Source organism: Notechis scutatus, chromosome 1 (assembly GCF_049901735.1).
Source record: "Notechis scutatus isolate UNSWTSFEM ecotype Mainland chromosome 1, rNotScu1.2, whole genome shotgun sequence".
Taxonomy (NCBI): Eukaryota; Metazoa; Chordata; class Lepidosauria; order Squamata; family Elapidae; genus Notechis; species Notechis scutatus.
In genome coordinates, this window is record NC_142009.1 from 26,254,513 (window position 1) to 26,270,427 (window position 15,915).

Here is a 15,915-nt window from a genome sequence, read left to right on the forward strand (position 1 = left end):
TCAGCTGAAGAACAAGTTTTTCTGTCCTCCATACCTAACTACTACTCCCCACCCTCTTTTTTACAGGTGGACTTTGGCTTTGCCAAGGCACTCAGGCGTGGGGAGAAGACTTACTCCTTTTGTGGGACTCCTGAGTATTTGGCCCCTGAGATCTTGCGCCATGAGGGACATGATTATGCTGTGGACTTCTGGACACTTGGTGTGCTCATCTTTGAAATGCTTGTAGGACGGTAAGTCTGTTGCTGCATTTCTTTAGGCATTCAGCAATGAGACACTCACACTACTTCCTGGTGCAATGTCTTCCCTTCTCCCCTACAAGTAATTGATGAGGGAGGAGAAGTTGTGTGTGTGTGGGGGGAGGAAATTGGCAAAAACTGGAGAAAGAGAGACAAAGCCTCAACTACCAATATGCACCATAGATTCTGAATGAGGTTCCAGAGCCATTTATTTAGGATTTGCTTAGAGTCCAGTTGACCAGGCTGACAATACAGGCAGAAGTGGTACAGATTCAATTACAGTTGCTGCTGGGACATATCAAGGATTGTTCCTTCTGGTGATATACATACATCATGCTATTTAGACAAGTGGAAGAATGAGTATCACTGATGAGGAACTTCTGGTTGTGAAGAAGTGGCTGGGTCTGTCCCACAGTGATATCTATATATTCATGTTTTTCTCTTCTTCTCCTCTTCTTAGACCTCCATTCCATAGTACTGAACCTCAAAAGATATACAGCAGGATCATGGATGGTGTCTTCTCTTTCCCTGCATTTGTCAGTGAGGCTGCATGCTCCCTTGTAGCCAAGCTTTGCAGGTATGATTCCCTGCTGGCATTCATTTCCAATCAATATGAGTGCAGACAGGGCTGTGCTAGGATTAAGTTCTCCCCTAAATAAGAAGGAAGGAAGGGATTGGGTGGGTAACCATACTCAACCTAATTCAAACTAGACAAATTGGTGTAGTGCGAACATTGTGGAGAATGTAGATGAGGGCATTAATAACGGTACTTCTCCTGCTTGCAGATTAATCTGTGGTTTCTGTGTCAACTGTAATTTAGCAAAAGCAAAATAACCCCAATAATGTGAACAGTCTAGGCCTCTGGCTACCTATTCCAGGAAGCATGAACATAAAAAGGACACTATTTAGAATTGGTTAAATGCCCATCACGCCTCTGAAAAGCTCTCATGGAGAACAAAAGATAATGATGTATGGATGATATCCAGAGGCATCTTGAATTTCCTACTGTTCTCCTAAAACAATCCCCACTTCTAGTATTATAAATGAGAGGTAGTTAGGTGTAGTGATTAAAGCATCACTAGTTTGGGAAGTGAAACGTCTGCAAGAAAATAAGCAAGGCTCAGGGAGTACCAAGGATCCCCCTCAGACTAGAAACAGGAGAGTGTGAGTCCCAGCTTAGGTACAATGTGAGCAGGGGAATCTTGGGCCAGTCATTCCCTTTCACCCCTGGGAAGGAGGAAATGGCAAACCTGTTGTGAATCAATAAAAGTTACTAGCATAAATGCAAATCAGGGTTTGGAAACCTGCACACCTAATTGGTCCTTATACAACAACTAGGGATTGGTCCATAACTAGTCCCTGATTGGCCACTATTTTGACACTTCTCATTGGTTATTAGTTTGAACTTGTTGCACTTGTCATTGGTTAATAAGGTAGCAGCTAACCCTATAAAAGGGTTGCTGCTGCCCATAGCCTTGCTCTGTTCTGTTCTGGTTATTATTATTAAAGAGTTGAAGTCACTGGTCAGATGTCTGGTCTCCATTATTCTCCAAACGTAACAAAACCATTTCCAAAAAAACTTGCCAAGAAAACCCTAAGGACTTTTCCAGGCAGCTGCTGGGAGTCAGAAACGGATTGGAAGATGCCCATGTGCTAATATTGCAAAAGTGGGAGGAAAATATCCCTTCTGTCTATTCTAATCATTTTATAACTTATATCCTGACACTCCCCCCCCACCCGTATCATTACCTCTTTTTTGTTTTGTAAATTAAAAAGTCCTAAATGCTGGTAACCTTGTACGAAAAAGAATCCAATCGTTTCATTGCCTCTTCTATACCAATTTATCCTACTGGATGTATGCTAAGAAAACACTGTTGTTGTTTTTCCTTCCCTTCCTTCCCCCTTGGCAGGCGTCGACCAGGGCAGAGACTGGGCAATACCAGCAGTGGGATTCGGGGCATTCGGAAGCACAGGTACCTTCATAAGAAAGAATGCTGTGCAGAGAAAAGTTACGAGCTGAAATTGCAGATCCTGTTTCTGCCAAAAGGTGGCACAGGAGTAATAAAAAAAGGTCCACATTCTATAGAAAAATAGGATGGAGTTGAGGAGTAATTCAAAATGTACAGAAGTTGGTAAGAAGATCAATGTATTTCCAGATGCTCATCTTCCGTATTGTCACTCAAAGGCATAAATGCTCATTTGAGCCAGTGAACTGTGTTTGAGAACTATTTGAGAACAAGGATCAGATTCTTTGCATTGTGGTGGTTTCTTATTTGCACATGGCTACCGACTTGGACTAAATATCTCTACAGAAGTGAATATTTGTAGCTCAGGATTGAACTGTGACACCCATGATGCTCTCTGAGCTTGGTGCTTTTCTTGTAGACATTTAATTACTAAACTAGGTAACATGCTAGTACTCCCCAGATAATATTAGTCCTGTTTTTTGAACACGTGTCTGCTGCTCTAGTGCTAAAGTCAGAAAATTAATTCTAGCAGTCTTCCATGGAGTGCTAAATCCAGAAGTCTAAAAAGCCTACGAAAGATCTGGCATTACATGAACAAGTGCCCACTTTTTCTTGAAGCTTGTATCAAAATGGCTATTGGTAGAGTCCAGAGATTCAAAGTGACCAATAGATCTGAGCTTCTGGACAGTGTCAGCAACCCTATTGGTGATGAAGTATGCTAGATTGTACACATCTATAGCAAAAGGTCTACAGACACTACTCTGGACCAGTGTTTCTTGGCAACTTCAAGATGTGTGGACTTCAACTCCCAGAATTCCCCAGCCAGCCATGAGAAAGAGTGGTCTAGATGTTTGCAGTTCATAGCCACTTCTGTCCTCAGGTGGTTCAACTCCCTTTCCTGGAAGAAGCTGGCACTGCGTCAGATTGAGGCTCCCACCACAGTGCTGCTCAAGCAGGTATGAAAATGGCCCTCAAGGGCACTCTCCTTCTGCTTTCCCACACCAAACAGGTTGGGAAGCTGCTTCTGTTCCTACTGTTTGTTTCTTGTTCTTCCTCCTCCAGGGTTTTCCTTACACCAATTTCAAGCGGTACTCTGTTTCACAGCAGCTGCCTGAGGAGGAGTTCTCCGGCTGGGATGAAGATTTCTGAGATCCTGGGACTGCAGGGAAAGGCCTGACCAGAGGCGTCTCCCTATAGGCCCCATGGACTGGATGGGTATTTGGAGGCACAGCTGAGAGACTTGAGTCACCCCAGCAACTTCTCCCACTCATACAACCAGATGCCCCTGAAGAGGGGTCTGTTGCCTTGTTATCCTCCTGCCTTTCTACCTTTCTCTCCAGTGCTTGGCAGAGGCTAGACTGCCCCTCCTGTTGTGTCTCGCTCCCCACTGCTCTTCGGGTTCTCCGACAGATTATTGCGGTGGGCAAAGTCACCTGTGAGTGAGGATGGTTGTCTTCCTGTGTTGTGCTGCTCAATGTGGGGAATAAATGCATTCAGGGGACAGCCTGAGCCTCCTTTCTGTGAATCAGACATGATGGCAAGGTGGTGTGTGTGTGTGTGTGTGTGTGTGTGTGTGTGTGTGCGTGCGTGCGTGCGTGCGTGCAGGGGAGGCGGGGGACTGACTGATCTCCATTCTGGATTCCACTTATTTTCTACTTTCAGTCCTCAGATATAAAGATGGCTCCCTCTTCTGGTGTGCAGCATTTTTCGGCCACATTGTCTTGAAAGAGGGGAAGTGGGGAGCTGCAGAGTGTTGATACTGAAGCAAAGAAAGGGAGGGGGATGAGACCTTAGGATGAGGGTACCAATTTTTCTTTCTTTCTGGCAGCATCTTCTCTCTCTCTCCCTCTCCTTCTCCCTCCCTCCCCCTCCCCCTCCCTTTCCCTCTTCTTCTCTCCCTCCCTCCCTGTCTCCCTTTCCCTCCCTCCCTCCCTCCCTCCCCTCCCTCCGTGTGTGTGTGTGTGTGTGTGTGTGTGTGTGTGTGTGTGTAAAGATCAGAGATCTAATTGATTCCTTGCACAAGAAGGAATTTGAAATTAGGCTGAGGGCCTTAAGTGGGCCTGTAGGTTGCCCAAATCTGTTCAGGCCTTTACATTCATGAGAGGTACACCTTTATATTGGAGCTCTACACTTGCAATAATTAGATTTCTGCTATCAAATTAATGCTAGATTGGTGTTATTACAAGTAGGACCTCTGCACTACATGTTTATTTATCTCTCAGGTTTCTACGCAGCACACACATTCCTTCCCTTGAGCATTATGAACCACCAAAACCAGACTCTGAATAAACAGTTCTTGAAAGGAGTGAGAATAGGTAAATGGCTCTGGTGAGTGTTGTCTTGATTTTGTTTTCAAATAATTATACTAGTGTTCCTTCAGTTCTGTAAATAACCTTTCTGTAGTGTAGAAAAATAAATTTTAAAAAATATCAGTAGGAGCAGGAAGGTTGATAAAGACATGTTTGGTTGTTCTGATGTCAGTTACTCTGAAACAAAAGCCTCCCATATCCATGCTGTTGTGTTCATTTATTTGCACAGAGCTGGGCTAATGGCAGATTTTCTCTAAATTTGAAAGCTAAACTCTTGAAATGTCTGGAATATGTCTTTACTTATATGAAGCTGCAATAGAAAACAAATAGCATATGTTTCACCTCTTCCAAGAGAGAGGACAAACATGTCAGCATGCTTGAAAATACTGTCTCTTATCAATCACTCTTTTCCAAGGTGAGCATTTTAACTCTTATGGTCACTTTCATTACTACAGAATCTTTGTCACTTGCCATGGTGGCACAATAGTTAGCCATGGTAGTGCAGTGAGTGGATAGAATGCAGTATTGCAGGCTAAAAATGCCCACAGCCAGGAGTTCTATCTTGACCAGCTCAAGGTTGACTTAGCCTTCCTTCCTTCCTAGGTTGGTAAAATGAGGACCCAGATTGTTGGGGGCAATATGCTGACTTTGTAAATCATTTAGAGAGGGCTGTAAAGCACTATGGAGCAGTAAGTCTAAGTGCTATTGCTATTTGTGCTTGCTGGCAAGCTCAAGGAGGCCACCTTTTACCTGAATTATCAACTACTGCAGAAAGAGCTTGATTGAGTATTTACTAGCTATTTCTTGAGGTCCCTTGATTAGCGGACTAGTAAGTCTAAATCTAAAACTAGAATTCATGAAGCAGAGGTGGATTAGAGATTTTGCTGAAAGGAAAGAATGCCATTCAACAAGATGTCTAGTCCATCTCTGCTCCTTTCTCACTCTGGGCTATTAACATCATTCTTGATGCTTCACTTTGTCCACTTTGTCCATAAGGGCATAGCACAGCTTTTAACAAAATCTCTATTATGTGCTCGCTTCAGCAGCACATATACTAAAATTGGAACGATACAAAGGAGAACAAAATCTCTGTTACAAAATCAGGCTGGAACCAAAACCGGAAAGCCATTGTTCAGTATGGTGAAGGCAATATTGTTCATAGAAAAAGGACTGAACAAGGAAGTGAATTTTGGAAGAAAGAATGAATTTAACAGTGAATATGCTAACCTTGAAACAGTAATGGATAATCTAAACTGAGTATTAAAAAAGGATTGGAAGTGTACAATTAATAAGAGGAGAACAGCAAAGATGGCAGATAATCAATCATACATATGCAGATGATTAGTCTTCACAGAGACAAAACTGAAAACCACTGAATTTTCAGAGGCCCTCAAGAATGATCTGCAGAGAAAGAAAAGGAGAATAACTGCTGCTCTCTGAGGAGCCTTAACAGAAAGAAAGAAAGAAAGTGGGGGAATATGTTTCCCATTCTGTGAATATTAAAAATCCAATTAAGGCAAATATAACGAACAACTGAAACTGGAATTATGGAGTGTTAATGCATTGATAGGACTGAGTATAGAAAAATTATCAACAGTACCATCAATAGAAGAACACTGAGAAATATTATAACTACATACAACCTTTTCAGTTTGCACTAATGATTAAGTCATTGGTGCATCTCATAAGGAATGTTTCAAGGCCTGAAAGAAGCCAGAGAAGAAATGCTGAAGAGCAGAGATAGAAGAAAGAGCATTAAAACAGCAAGAATAAATAGTGGTATATTTCTGGAATTCAGAGGAAAGGAACAAATGCTGATGGATGACAGAGAAAATGGGTAGCACTGGAAAAGATAAGATATTTGCATAATTGAACATACCAAGAAGAAAAAGGGAAGAGAAAGGTAGGTCAAATGGGGAGAGAAGCTAATGGTGGCAGGACAAGAAAGGGATGTCAATCAAAATTAAGAAAGAGATTAGGAAAGTACATAAAGGGCTTTGACAAGGAAAGTGGTATTTCGACTGAACTCAGCTCATAAATTTCCCCTCAGAAACATTACATTCACATAATGTATCTTGGTTATTGAGTTAACCAATTTTCTGGGCTCACACAACAGTTTGAATCAAAAACCAATGAAACATATCAGGTTTGCACAACACACTATGCCACAAAAACCTGAGTCGTGTGTATTGTAAGAATACAGCCTTGGTTGGTTTTAATCTGTCCTCATTATATAAATCACTGAGTTCCAATCTGTATCTTCTATTCTAGGTGTCCCTTATATGGCCAAATGTTCTGATTCCTAATATTGCTAAGAACTAACAATAATACATACTTTGCTCTGTTAGATTTTTTTCAACTAGTATCAAGAAGATAAAAAGGGCTGCTGGATTGAATTAAGAGTCCTCTTAGATCAAGTTGAAAATCTGTTTGGTTCAGCAGCTGTGTGGAAATATATGGCATCATTTCTCCCTAAAGATAAAATCTCTTTCAAGTCAAGCTCAACTCCTGACATTTTCACTGACATGTACATATTAATTTTTGGCAATATAGCGGTTTTCCATTGCCTTTTTCCAGGATATTTTCTAGACTTCTCAGTTGAACAGTCAAAACCCTGGTATTTTCTAGTGGACTGATATTCAAGTATTAATCAAATCCAACTTCTCTTAGGTTTTTGAGATCTGAGAAGACTGTCTACTGAAATGCATTATAATGTGTTCTGTTCTGTGTGCAGAAGCTGACTTTTTATCTTTCAACTCCAGTGAGCAGAAGGAACAAGAAGAAATGTTTTGTTGTTAAAACTGGGTTTATTTTGCACTCTAGATAATATACTACCTGCTGCATGAGGAAAAACAGTCTACCTCTCTCAGGGGCATAAATCTGAACTTATCTATATTCTTCCCTTGTTCCCTAAGCATTTAAAAATTGACCCTTAGCAGACGGGTGTGTAAACCAATGGTTTCCTGGATTTTGTTGTTTAATCTACGGTATAATTGAAGGTACAAAAGCACTGCCAGAGGGCACAATTCCACACAATACACTACCCTAAGACTAGAAAGCGATTGTATGTTATTTTATTTATTTTACAAATTTATATGGTGCCCAACTAATAAAGGTGACTCTGGGTAGCTTGCAACATTAAAAATCCACACTACCTCTTTCCCCCATAGCAGCAGCAATGCAATCAAATCAGACACTTTATCAGCTCCATCTCCATCCGTGATCTCCAGGCTCTCTGACAAAACCATATCTTTGGGGCCTTTCAAAAAAGCAACAGGGTGGGAGCCAATCATCTGTTGGGGGAACGATGTACTATAGAGAAAAGGCCACTACCAAGAAGGCCTTTTTTATGGTGCCATCAGATATATACCCCTAATATATGGGACCACAACCTCCCCATCCCGGTGAGCTTGGTGGATGTAATAGGAGAGTCTACAGTTAGGGGCTGGTCTATTTTTAACCTTACAGTTCCTTTCATACCAAAATAAGGAATTGAATTTGCCACCACCATCAGCAACAATTCTCCATCAATAACCCCACCAGAAATATTAAGAGCAACCAAGATGTTTTCTTAAACTCTATGACTGATAGGTGCTCATGTATCTTTCTCCACTGATTGATAACTAGTTAACATCTGTAATGGTGTAGATAACCGACAATATAAAGGTTCTCCATTTTATATTTCAGTTTTAATATATACTTGGAAAATTCAGACAGCACGGTTTTGAGACTCTCAAGTTCTTGAGGCTCTCAGGAGGAGGGAGAATTTTGTGGGATTAAGAGGCCAAATGAGATGAAAGGCAACCAGCCATCTTTACAATAATTCTCTCTTCAGATTTTTTTTCCTCCCACAAAGATAATGTTGGTTTTGTCCCTGGGTCTAACTGTGCCTTGGTTTACCAGTTCAATCCACAATTCAGTCTTTTTCCTTAACAACTCATGGCTGAGAGTGCTAATCTAGTATGTCTACAGTCAGACCAAGGGAACAGTGAAGAATGTTTTTCAACTGGGCCCTTCTGGCTACCTTTTTATTGTTCTGGGTTTTGTTTTGTTTTTTACTAAACAACCACAATAGGAAAGTATAGCTAAAACCTACTTTCAAAATTATAAAAAAAAATCCACAAAGAGAAAGTGGTAAACAGAAAACATAGAAAAGTAATGCTTTTATTTTGGTGGTCCAGACTTATTAATGACAAATAATTGATGTGAATCCAAAACTGAAAGTCATTTAATATATTTTATCCAAAATCACTTTAATGTTGCTGGAACACAAGTGATTCCTAACAATTAATGTAGAGTCCATAGGGAGTGGATAGGCAAAAAGGGGAATTGTTGTGGTATATATAAATATCAACTAGCAGCCCTGCACAACACATGGCCACATGTGCAGTAACAGATAACAGATAATCAGTTGGAAGGGACCTCGTAGGTCATCTAGTCCAATCCCCCTGCCCAAGTGGGAGACCCAACACCATTTCTGACAGAAGGGAGTCTAATTTCTTATTGAAAGTCTCAAGTGATAACGCTCCCACAACTTCCGAGGGCAAGCTGTTCCACTGGTTGATTGTTCTCCCTGTCAGAAAGTTTATTTCCAGGTTAAATCTCTCCTTGTTCAGTTTCCATCCATTATTCCTTGTCTGGCCTTCGGGTGCTTTAGAAAATAGCTTGACCCCTTCCTCTCTGTGGCAGCCCCTCAAATATTGGAAGACTGCTCTCATGTCTCCCCTGGTCCTTCTCTTCACTAGACTAGCCATGCCCAGTTCCTGTAGCCCACTAAGAGGCTTTGTGAAGCTCACCAGCAAAGTTCACCAGCATCTTCTTTGAAAATTCAAGAAATCTATCGCTGCTAAACATATCTGCTGTCAGGAAGGATCCGTTGCCTAAAAGGTGCACTGGCAAATACCTCCATACATTATCAGCTTTATTGCTACCAACATGCTTCAAGCTGCCAAATAGCTAATTGATGTGCCAGCTATTCCTTTGTGGCCGATTCTTTTTTTATTTTTATTTTATTTTGATTTTTCAATCGCTTACAAAATAATAGGTGTAAGTACAAGCATGAGTAAGAATACAGAAAATAGGTACGATTAAATGGGGACAATAGGACAGGGACGGGAGGCATGATGGTGCACTTATGCTCACCCTTACAGGCCTCTTAGTAATGGGGTGAGGTCAATAGTGGATAGTTTGAGGTTAAAGGAGTGGGGGTTTGAGGATGTAACTACAGAGTCAGGTAGTGCATTCCAGGCATTGACCACTCTGTTGCTGAAGTCGTACTTTCTGCAATCAAGTTTGGAGCGGTTAACATTGAGTTTGTATCTGTTGTGTGCTCTTGTATTGTTGCGGTTGAAGCTGAAGTAGTCATTGACTGGTAGGACATTGTAGCAGATAATTTTGTGTACTACGCTTAAGTCCAACCATAGGCAGCGTAGTTCAAGATTGTCCAAGCCCAAAATTTTAAGTCTGGTGATATAGGGTATTCTGTTGCGAGCAGAGGAGTGTAGGACTCTTCTCATAAAATACTTCTGGACTCGCTCAATTGTATTAATGTCTGATATACAGTGCGAATTCCAGACAGATGAGCTGTATTCGAGTATTGGTCTAGCAAAGGTTTTGTATGCCCTTGTTAGCAATTCAATATTTCCAGAGGAGAAGCTTCGTAAGATTAGATGTACAACTCTTAATGCCTTTTGGCAATGCTGTTACAGTGAGTAGCGCTTAGATCATTAGATATGAGTACTCCTAGGTCCTTGACAGAGTAAGGGTCATCAACGAGGTCATATCTGCCTAGCTTGTATTTGGTGTACTGATTTTTTTTACCAATGTGTAGGACAGAGCATTTGTTGGTTGAGATTTGGAGTTGCCAATTGTTTGAATATTCAGACACATATTCAGGTGTCTCTTTCCACTCGTGTAGTGTAGGTCTGCTACCAGCTTCTAGTCTGTTCACATGCCAAATGAGTGCCTTTATCTTGTGTGGATTGTGTACCAAACTACTCTCTTCTGACCCAATAATTCATTGACTCAATACATATGAGATGGACCTTTGATTTAATTTTCTTCACTGGGCAGAATCTGAAACTGGGTGGAAATTTCTATCTTCTTGTGAAGATTAGATTATTTCCTACTAAAGTTTAAGTGCTTTGGACTCTTCCTCCCTGCAAGTGAAATTAAATGTTAAAATGTCTAATAGTTTTTGTAGGGCTCTGAGGGATTCTCGTCTGCTGGTAGATCTATCATCCTGCAGTGCTTTTCTGAGTGATTCACAGTCTGTTGCATCTGGGCTAAGCAAAAAAACAAAAAAATCACAATTACATGCTGTGAAGTTTGAAAGGCACTTTGAACAGGAAACGCTTTTTCATCAGGCATGGCTTTAATCTACAATTAATGCAATCTGTTTGTTTTAGTTTTACCAGGTGACTTTTAATCATTCACCCAAGAACATTCATTTATTCACTTAAAACATTTGTATACAGGTAGTCCTAGATTGATGCTTGGCATCTCTGTCACTTGGTCATTAAGACATCAGACGACCACAATGGGCTTATGATCACACTTCCACTGTGGTTGTTAAGCAAATCACTGAAAGTCATTAAACATCAGAAAATCACAATTTGCAATTTTACTGCTGATTTCTCCATTAGCTCTGCTTATTGGAAGCTGGATGGTAAGACCGCAAATGGCAACCATGTGATTGTGGGACACTGCAGCATTCATAAACACCTGCCAGCTGCAAATTGCCTGAATCTCAATCATGTGTTCATGGGCACTCTGAAATAGTCGTAAGTATAAGGACCATCATAAAGTTCCTTTGCAGCAGTGGTGGGATTCAAAATTTTTTACTACCCGTTCTGTGGGTGTGGTGTGGCTCGGTGGGCGTGGCAGGGGAAGGATACTGCAAAATCTCCATTTCTTCCCTAGCCCGCTAACTTGCTTTCCAGCTCCGTTTTCCTGTGCAGGGCAGCCAAAGAAGACTCAGATGATCAGCTGGAACTTGGGAGGCAGAGAATAGACGGGGGCAGGGCCAGTCAGAGGTGGTATTTGCCGGTTTTCCGAACCATTCAAAATTTCCACTACCGGTTCTCCAGACTGGTCAGAACCTGCTGAATACCACCTCTGCTTTGCAGAGCCATAGCAACTTCAAATGAGCGTTAAACAGGACAGTCATTAAACAAACAACTTATATTGCTATCTTGAAACAGTTTAAGGCGATATATATAAAAAAATGCTACTAAACCAATAATGCTAATGCTAAATACTAATAAAACAATTAATATAAGATACATATATTAAAATAGATGGAAGTAAACAAGAAATAAAACTTTGCCTTTGCACTTCATCCAAGGGGAAGTTTGGGTGAAACAGTGGATCTTTAATTATATGAAAAGGGCTCCTTGAATAACAATGATAAGCTCCTTTTAAGATCGTGCCTCCAGGGAGAAAACTTGTCTATTTATTTATTTATTCTACTTGTATAGCCACTCACCTCAAATATGTACCTGGGTGGCTTACGATAAAACAGAAAATAAAAGTAAAATATATAACGTAAAACAAAAATGTATAATATCCAAGCATCATAAAATAACTACTGTGAGTAGCTACAAGATTGCAATCCAATATTTATGGCACTCCTAATAGGATCAGCCATCATGATAAGTGAAGAAATACATTGCAGTCTAGGACTTGATAGATGTCATGATGGCCTTAGAAAACATTCAAATGGAGTGATGGATACAGAGATCAGAACTGGGCAAGCTGTGACACTCTATTAGAAGGTAAAGTTGAGCTTTGAAGAAGCAAGACAGGAAGAATAATTTATGCTTTTGAACTTTTGCTTTGGAGAAGGCTCTTGAGACTACTGAGATAGGAAATAGGGGGATCATTGAATAAATGAGTCCAGAGTTCTCACTTGAGGCACAAATGAGTAGGCTGAAACTGACCTACTTCAGACACATTAGGTGAAGACCGAGCTCCCTGGAGAAGACCCCAATGCTGGAAACATGGGAAGAAGAGGACTACCAGTAGAAAGATGGATAGATTACAAGTGTATCATTGGATGATATGAAAGACTGGATTGGGGACAGATTGACATGGAAAACCTGGTTGCTAAGAGTGATTTGATGGCAATCAGTAGGATCTTCCTAAGTAATCATATAGATTTATAAGAGGGAAGATGATCTATGAAGGTATGAAGCTGCAGTTACAGATATTATTTCTTGGGGATGTAACTGTATTATGGTATAGCTTCTACTGGACATTTGATTGGCCCTTATATCATTGACTTTCCATTCATTTTTGGACAGCTTTCAGAGGCTCAAGTGATGCCATCCATGTTTTGTGTTAGAGAATTCCCTTATATGTGATCCTCGCCTAGTAACTTCATTCAGTGATTGAAGTTAACAACAGTGCTGAAAAAAACAAGAACCTTACAATCAATACTCACAGTTATGACCTTTGCAGCATCTCTCAGTCATATGATTGTCATTACAATCACTACACATTGCCCTGACTTGTTTTCTTCCCTTCTTCACTCTCAAAGCCTGGAAAGGAAGAGATTACAAGAGACTAAGCAGGCGCACAATGGGGAATACACACCAAAAGTAATGTGATGTTGCTGGCAAGTCCAAGCACTTTCAGTGATTGGGCTGGGAGCCACGAACATGCTACAGCCTGGTGTATTCCCCATTGTGACCCTGTTACTCTCTTGTAATCCCTTTCTCTCCAATGAATGTAAATAGATAGACGTATTATTTCCCTTCTTCCTGATTATCCCAGCAGTGAGGCAAGCATCCCAAAGGTTGGGGAAAGGAAAAAGAAAGCAAAGTCATGGCCACATGATTTCTCACTTAACAATTGCTTCTCTTATTGACAGAGTTGCCAGTCCCAATTGTGCTAGCGAAATGAGGACTACCTGTATTTTTTATTACTTTAATATTTTAATTGTACTGTAAGTTTATTGTTCAGGGTTCTTTTGTATTGTGAGCAGATGAGATCTTGTTAATTCTGACAAGAACAAATAAAAAAGTATATCCAATAACTTAACTCTTTGAAAAATTATGAAGACCATAGCTTTTATAAAGCTCTAGAGTCAGGATGGGCTTTAATACCAAGTTGCTTATTTTAAAGTTGCTTGGACAAACCTTACTGATTATCTGTGAGTTTGATCCTTGCCCTTAGTCACTTATGATATGTGATGCCCAGCTGTGTCTAGGAAATGATAAATTCCTCCTTGATGAGAGGTAATAAGCCAGACGTTTGAACAAACCTAGACCTATCTAGGATGCACAAGATCTGAATTATAGATCTTCTTGATAAAATGTTTAAATCAACATCCAACTCCAGATAGATAGTTTTGGAAGAAACTGCTAATATTGTATTTGAATTTTAACAGTATGTTGTACTGCGTGTTGTCTTTGAAAATGCCAGACATTTACCTACTGAAGAGATTCCTACTGATGAAAACGTGATCAGAAAAATATTAGAATGTGCAGAAATGAATAGATTTAACACTCGCAATTAAAGAGAAGGAGCAAACTGAATATTATAAGATTATGGGAACTATTTTATTGATGGCTAGAGAAAAAAATATGAAAGCTAGAAACAGCTAATAGTGAAATATAGAAAATATGTTAATAGAATTAAACATGTTAAAAACACATGTTATAGTAATAGAGATATTATGTATATCAAGAAGATAAGAATAAGATAAGAATAGAGAATTATTACCAAAGTACATGGATGAACATGGATGTAAATTTTAATTGTTATTGCACAAGATATTTGTACCCAGATGACACACCGTTAAATGGAAGATGAATTGCATGTACTTTAAATAAAATAAAAAATTATACAAAAAGAAAGAAAGAAAGAAAATGCCAGGCATTTCAACAGACTTAAAATAAGACAGTGAGATGGTTAATAGGAACTGGATGATATTATCATGTTATGTCAGGTCTATGCCTCATGATACATGTTAAGTTCATTTCCAGACTCGGTTCGAAGTGTTAATACTCCCCTTAAAACATTAATCAGTCTGGGATCACACTTTTCCTTCACACTCTCTTGCCCAGATGTTAATATAATCTTCAGCAGCCTCCCTTAAGATCCATCAGCTGAGAGATGAGGTAGATGGCAACTAAAAAAAGCCTTTTAATGGCCTCTTTATTGCAACCCCACCCCATCCATTTAACTTCTGAACAATCACCCCAATAGCCCTACCCTCAGAATATTTAAACAAAAACAGTTACCATTTATGTTTTAAAATAATGCATTTTTTAAAAAAATAATTTGGGACAAAGAAGACTTAAGGTAGGTTGTAGATGTAATGCTTTTAAAAATATGTCAGAATACCGTATTAGGACAGTCATGTACGTTTGCTGTTGTGGGGGGGTCATTTTCCATTCTTTTTTTTTTTCCTAAAATGAGTTTTATTCCTGACTGGAAATCTTTCCTTTTCTCCTTTATTTCTTTATAGATTCTTGAGGTAATGTTACTTGATAGAATGGGGAGTGGGGGAGGGAAACAAGGAATAAAATTAACTTTTTCTAACTTAACTTTAAATGATTTGCAAATACAGATGTAGCTGTAGACACTGGCTTCAAATTGGCAGGTTTGGTTGGAGGATTAAAGGCATGCATTAAAAAGGGAGCCAATGCACACTGGAGATTTCCCAATTGCAAATACAGTTTTTTATTCTCCCTCTCCATCTCCCCATCTCTCCTATCATCCTTCTGTCTGTCTGTCTATCTGTCTATATCATTCTATCATCTGTCTGTCTGTCTATCTATCTATCATCTATCTATCATCTATCTATCTATCTATCTATCTATCTATCTATCTATCTATCTATCTATCTATCATCTATATCTAATCTATATTTATCTATCTAATCTATATCTATCATCTATCTATCTATTGATATTGATATTGATGTGGTGTCGGGGTTTTCAATTTAATGTGGGAAGAATGTATGTTTGTGTTTATTTTCATGGTCATGATGTACACTGAAAATGGTGTTTGATCTTGTTGTACAAGGTGCAATAACAATAAAGTAAACTAACTAATCTAATCTGTCTATATTATCTATCATCTATATCTATGTCTATAATATCTCTAGCTAATTGCTAGAACTGCCCATCTCAGCAAATGACTCTGGACAGTGTACATCATAGAACATAAAAATAAATAAATAGCAATTAAAAAGATCTTTGTAACTATTACCACATATCTGTCCAAAGGCTACAATAGGCTATGCAATAGCATTCAGAAAGCTATTGGTACTAAATATATATAGTAACTATAAACTGCCCCTCTGAGATTTTCCTACGACTAGAACTCACCGATTTCCTCAAGTCTATCATTCCATTTATATCTTCCAAATCCTCCTCTCCAGAATATAATCTG

General features: G+C 39.5%; 1 protein-coding gene across 5 annotated transcripts in view; it reads left to right on the forward strand.

Moving 5' to 3' along the window:
• Positions 1-3,706, forward strand: part of LOC113414552 (cGMP-dependent protein kinase 2-like) — a 70,312-nt gene extending 66,606 nt beyond the window's left edge. For all 5 annotated transcript variants that reach the window (XM_087949200.1, XM_087949175.1, XM_087949169.1 and 2 more), the window contains 5 exons: positions 67-230; positions 697-813; positions 2,147-2,209; positions 3,084-3,159; positions 3,266-3,706. In XM_087949200.1, coding sequence (XP_087805326.1) covers positions 67-230; positions 697-813; positions 2,147-2,209; positions 3,084-3,159; positions 3,266-3,352 — 507 coding nt within the window. In that variant the 3' untranslated portion in view covers positions 3,353-3,706. The remainder of the gene's footprint in view (positions 1-66; positions 231-696; positions 814-2,146; positions 2,210-3,083; positions 3,160-3,265) is intronic.
• Positions 3,707-15,915: the final 12,209 nt, after the last annotated feature.